This window comes from Impatiens glandulifera, chromosome 6 (assembly GCF_907164915.1).
Source record: "Impatiens glandulifera chromosome 6, dImpGla2.1, whole genome shotgun sequence".
Lineage (NCBI taxonomy): Eukaryota > Viridiplantae > Streptophyta > Magnoliopsida > Ericales > Balsaminaceae > Impatiens > Impatiens glandulifera.
In genome coordinates, this window is record NC_061867.1 from 43,584,283 (window position 1) to 43,591,028 (window position 6,746).

The 6,746-nt window shown below is 24.6% G+C and overlaps 1 protein-coding gene across 1 annotated transcript; it reads right to left on the minus strand.

Moving 5' to 3' along the window:
- Positions 1–2,448: 2,448 nt before the first annotated feature.
- LOC124942576 (NAC domain-containing protein 45-like) lies at positions 2,449–6,746 on the minus strand. The gene is made up of 3 exons (XM_047483107.1): positions 6,263–6,746; positions 5,878–6,173; positions 2,449–3,131 (listed from the first exon to the last, which is right to left on the minus strand). The coding sequence occupies exons 1-3, from the start codon at positions 6,417–6,419 to the stop codon at positions 2,718–2,720; spliced, it is 867 nt and encodes a 288-aa protein (XP_047339063.1). The 5' UTR covers positions 6,420–6,746; the 3' UTR covers positions 2,449–2,717.

The following is a 6,746-nucleotide window of genomic DNA, read 5'->3' on the forward strand; positions in this document are numbered from 1 at the left end:
CATAGATCTTAGGGTAACACTTCATTCCTTTCCATGTTCAAAATCCGGAGGAAGCGTTGCATTTCTGCGTGTTAGGAAAAGAGAATCGTCGAGACCGAAGTCCTTCGCTCAAAGGGACCATAAAAACATCGTACAACCCCTAAGCAAATCATTAGGCCACCACAACCCAAACTCAAAAGGTACCCATGATGGGACGGATCTACATAGGGGCTCGGGTGGGCTAAAGTCTACCTCGAAAAAAATTACAGTTCAAATTTGATAATACCTGCTAATTTCTTAAAAATTTCAATATAATTCACTGTTTGTTTATTTAATTAATAAAAAAATTGTAAAATTTACATTTATCCAGTCATTTTATTTAGAATTTTCTCGTTATTTTATTAAGCTCGCTCCAACCCTACTCCTAGGTCCATCCCTGCCCATGAAGGTATTTATAATCTATTAATATCACTCTTATAAGAAGTTCATATTTAAGATGAAGTTGAGACTTAAGAAAGATAATAAAAAGCAACAAGCAAAAGAATGATTTATATTATTATTGATGTGCGTTGAGAATTAATGACCAATCTATTTATATGCATGAATTTAGAAATAACCTTAATTAGAATATATATATATATATATATATATATATATATATAAATTGTCCTAATATTTCAATAAAATAGTTCCTAAATAGATAATGTCATAATATTACTATTTTCATAAATATATAAATAATAGTTATTATTTTATAATTTTAAAATTTATTATGTATTTTAGTCCTCTTAAATTAGTTAAACATCTAAAATTTTAAATCTATGATCTTATAATTTTATGATTCTACAAGATTTTATAATAAAAAAATATATTTATATTTATAAATTAATTTGTAAATATGATTTTTTTTAGTGTAACTTTTTATTATTAATTTTATGTTTAATTATATATAAAAAAAATAATAATATATAATTAATATTCTTTAAAATAAATTGTTAAATTTTAAATAAATTCTTGATTTTACTAATTTAAAATTGTGAACAATTTTTAATAAAATTTTTGTTTTAGTCCACTTAAATATGGACTAATAATTTGAGATCATACGTGCCAAATTAAAATAATTATATATTGTAATTTGATATATACATATAAAAAAAAGTTGTAATTTGATTATAGAAAAAAAAATGTTATATTATACAATAAAGCACGATCGTGTTTATTTATATTTTATTTTAAAAACACGTTCAGGTAGAAAATAAAATGTGATCTTTATCATAAAGGGCATGCTCGAAACTATTTATATTTTATTTTAAAAAATATTAAGTAGTCTAAACCATTTCTTAAATAATTCAAATACATAAATGAAAATTGTTGTAATTTGAACCTAGGCCAAATTCACATTCAATCCTGTTTGAAAACAAGTTTTTGTTAAATGAAGCTAATTTAGATGGGTCCAATTACAATTACAATGGACAAAAATATTTTACTTTTAATATATATATATATTAAGTTTTTAAAAAACAAATTTCCACAAAATTTATTTGTTGCCAAACTAGACCATTTTTTATTTTTGTCAGTTTTGCTTTTCCAATTATTTTAAATAAGTATATTGACATATTTGATGTACTTTTGATAATTAATCTTCAAATTACTTTTTTTTTTTTTATTTACAATTATAAGTTTGGATTTGTCAAAAAGATAGAGAAAATCACTTTGCTTTTTATTTTAAAGCGTTTTAAACTCCGTTGTGGGGTTGTTTTTTTTTTTTTCATTTTGTTGGTTCATTCTTTTTTTTTTAAATCTGTTTAAATTTTAAATTCTTGTAATCATTTACCCCTTTTAGTCTTTTTATTTAACGACACACTATGTTGTTTTCTAAAAAAAATTGAGTTTGATCGGTTGATTTTAATTTTTTTATTTTTTGAATTTCATAGTTTTTAATACAATGAATTTCAAAAAAAAATAATTAAGAATTAAATATTTTAAAAATTAATTTTTGTTTAAAATTATTAGTTAATTATAAAAATGGTATGTTTATATAATACTTTTTTAAATAAATTGGGCATCTAAATCATAATATTAATGACACAATATTTTCAAAAGTATATATATACAAGAAAAATAAACATTATTTAATAAAGTTATACCAGATTAGAAAAAGAGTGTTATATAAATATTATCCTTTTGTTATTGATATATTATGGATATATTGAATAGAGTAATACAAAATAAAATAATAATAGTCTAAAATGAGTAATAGAAAAATAAGTATATTTAAACTAAAAAATCATGTTTAAAGTTATTTATGTCTCATTCAATTACACTGTTTATACTAAATGTAACTGAAAACATATTCAAAAATTATTTTTGGATTTTTCAACAAATCTAACTCCAACTTAAAATTTAAAGGTGTTTCAATAGTACTCCTACCCTTCAATTAAAACTTGATACTATTATGTTCCAAACAAGTGTCAAAACTATATAATTTGTCCACTCAATAAAGATTAAACATTGAACACATTAAGTACACAAGTTTGCCAAGAAAATGCAAATTTGAAGTTGAAACTATATGAAAACACTCCAAAATAAGTAATTTTCCAAGGTATGCCACCACTTTACTAGTAACATGAGTACAATCATATTGTATAACATGAGTTACAAGAATCAATAGGGTAAATTAAAATTGTATATATTCCTTCTCTCCATTCATTTGATTAATTTAAGATGTCAAATTGGATTCAAAAGTGTTGAATCCCATCATTTCCGGAGTTACAAGAAGATGAACAATATTCGGCATTGGGATCCTCATTGACAATGAACTGCATCCATGAATCGTCTTTGTCTTCTAAATCTTGTGGTTGTTGATCAACCACTGCTTCTACTTCGTCTTCTATGAAGCTGTAATTGTTAACGTTATAGTTGGGATGTGAAAATGTTAATAGAGACGTTGAGGGTCCTGTAAGTGGGAGATCATAATTGTTGGGGGTGTACAAAAGAGAGGGTGAGTTGGAGGTCTCATCGTTTTCGTAATTGATCATGGCATTCGCAACTAATTGTTGAGTGTTGCATGGAGAAGGGGCATTGTCAGTTGATGCATGCTCAGTGCTTGCGATGTTGTTTTTCTTCATGACGCGACATAACGCGTAAGAGTCCTACATATCAAAAGTAATATCGAGATTTCTTAATTGGATTTTGATCATCCTTTTCTTTTAAAGAAAATGTTGTTGGGAGGGTTAATTGTTTTTACTCTAGTGGGATAGGATGAGGGGCAAATAAGTTACAATTAGTAAGGATAGATACTATATGTATAGTTTTAAGTTCAAATCTAAAGGTTAAAATTTGATCTCAATTTGATTACTCCTATGGTTATTTTATATAAATAAATTTTAGTTTTTAGAAAAATAATTCCTATTTTTGAGTGTTTGAGTGAACATTGTACAAAATATTGAATTAATTTGTAGAAAGTAAAAAGTAGACACTTTTGTTCTTATAAAAAAAATTGAGAACAATGATATTTTCCATTGAAAATAAAACATCTTTAAGAGCATAAATATAATATTTATGTAATTGTTAGTAAACTATTAATTTTATAATCTATCATTTAGTAAAAAAAAAAGAATAATACTAAATGAAAATAATTTATAAAAGCAATAGTTCTGTTAAAAGTAATATAAAATAATAAACCTAACAAGTCATAAAAGTACAATTTGATCCCCCAACTAAAGTGAGTGAGCCAAAAGAATCTAATAAGATGATGATTATACTTTTGTCTCAATACAAAAAAATAGGCAAAGGTGGAGCCCACTTAACTTTGTCTCATACAACTATAAAGAATTGAACAAGAAAGGAATATTTATGTTTCACCATATTATATAAATATATATATATAGTTTTATTATAGAAATATCAAATATGGATAATAAAATTTACATGTATTATATCAAATAATTTAAAATTTAATCTATATACAAAATGAAGTAAGAAGTTACCTAATTTAAATCATCAAATAAATTAATTTTATAACAAATAAATAAAACCACATTATTCTATAAAATAATTTGAAGACTAATTTCAATATAACTTTAAAAACTTCATAATTAAACATATAACTTAATAGGTTAAGAAATAGCAATAGCTTGTATATTTATACTTTCTTTCTCCACACTATATTAAAATGTTTTTTATTTAATTTTATTATTATTTTATTTCAAATTTAATGATTGTATTTGTAGAGTCTCTAGTGAATTTAATTTGTAATAATATAAAATTGTATTTTGTATTATTAAAAGTATACATAATAATGAAATGTTTTACCCTTTAAATGTAAATATATCATTATAACTACAACATGTTAAATATTCATAAAACAAGGTCTAAATTTTAAATAAATAAAATTATAAAATAAGTGTAAGAACATTAAGTTGTATATTTGTGATATTATAAATTTTATTATATGAGGATATATGATCCTTTTAGTGTTGATTAAAATAATTCAAGAAAATTTCAATTTACCATTCTAACCAATATAAGTAAATATTGGAATATTATTATATCATAAAATTGGGTAGTCTAATTTCTTTATAAAAGTCACAATTAAAATAAAATGGAGTCCAAACAAGATACAACTTAAACTTCATGATAGTTAACAAACAAATCAAAGAGAAGGAGTAGTACTAATGTTTGGGTTATTTATGTAAAAGATAGTGATTTTTTTCTTATTTTTGTGAATTTCCAACATCAAATTATCCTTAAAGTGAAAAGAAAAGAGGGAAAAGAAAGATAACCCTAAAAAAAGAAATTGGTGCCTTTCTTGATTATCATTATAGCATGTGATCAAGTAAAATTGTTAACTTTGCTTTAGTTTCTTCCTTTCTTTAGCTTTATGTTGCTTTTAAGTTTTAGGTTAAGTTATAAACTAATTCATATTAGGGAAAAGAAATTGCAATGAAGTTATAATTAGACTCCTATTATTACATAATAATAATTGAAATGAAGTTATTTTAATAAAACCTAATAGTTTAAATTAATAAATTCACTTTATGTTACAATTGAGTTGAGTTATACCCCTAATTAAAGAAATATTATATTTAAAACAATTAAATATAATTAGTTATTTATATATTGTCCATTCCATCAATTAAGCATCAATTGGTTTTTTTTTTCACATGAACTTTTTTTTTTTGTTGTAATTTTTTAAATAATCTCAACTTAGTAAATCATTTTTTTCACCTTCTCACATCAACTCATCACTTAATTAATTAATCAAAATATTAAAATATTTTTTTTCTTTTAAAAATATTAAACAAACATTTTTATACAAAATATCACACCTTAAAATCATCACTTATTGACCAATAAATTAATGTGGGTCTTTATATATTATTCTTATCAAATTAATTGGTTTCAAATAACAATTGATTTTTACATAAAATTTTCTTTTCATTGTTATGATCCCACAATTATTAGTTTTGAAAAAATTATATGGGGGTATCATTTATATATATAGAAAGCATTGGGAATCTAACTTCACATCTTTTATGTTTTAAGTAAAAGAATTATCCCTTAAATATTTTAACTATTTATATATTATTTACATCAAATTACTTATGACAAGCAACAATTATCTTTTTCTATGCTAAAAACTACTTTTTAAGTAAAATAATTTATATTATAAATAGTCTAGCAAATTAAAATTGAATTATAATCCTAAATATTTTTATTTTTTTTATCTATAAGGTCTATACACATTAATCCCCTCTTAGAATACATTGTCCATTATTCCATCAACTTTTTCACTTGTTGTAATAAACAAAAACAACATTATCAATGTATTATCTTTTAATCATTGCTTACTTTTATGAAATAACTAATTAAAGACATGAATGAGATCAAATATACCTGAATTCCAGATGCATCTTGATCACATTCCTTATCATCAAGTCTATATTCATGCATAACCCAATCTGTTCTTATTCCTTGAGGAGCTCTTCCTCTATAATATACAAGTGTTTTCTTCATTCCAATTGCTTTACTTTGCTGACCTTGCAAATTACACATTACCCTTCTATCCTTTCCAGTCGACTTCCAATACCCGGCTCGAGTTGCCCTATTCGTTCTGAATCCGTTTGGATATTTTCGGTCTCTTGGTCCGAAGAAATACCATTCGGGGTCTCTACTTGGTAAGAACGACTTCTCTACACGGTTTACAAAGAAAAAGATCACAAATGTTATGACACAAGAAATAGAAACTATTACTAGTAGTGAAAGACATTATAATATGAACCTGATAACTCCCATGGTTCGCATTTGTAGAGATCAACTTCGGGGATGATGTCGAGTTCGATTTCTAGGCCATGAATTTTGCGTTTGAGATAGTAACTTACGAGTTCTTCGTCGGTGGGATGGAATCTGAAACCGGGGGGGAGTCCGACAGGTGACATTGTTTGATATTTTGTTTATTTTTTTCTAAACAAGGCTGTCATGATCCATTAAATGCATGTGGGTATTCTCTAAGAATGACAAATTGTTTGATCATAGATGAAAGGATTCTCAAAGGGGAAGTATTGGGTGTGATTTTGCTTTACACTTTCTCTTTTTTAGATTCCCGGACAAACGTTTCTTTCAAGCCCTTTCAATTACTAGCTATTAGTGTTACTATTTTATAATAACTCTTATACATATATATGATATGTCTACATCATTAACTCTTTTTGTACTAGAAAAAATGGTTGTAATAAACTATTTTGAGCACTCTTTTTTAGAATGGG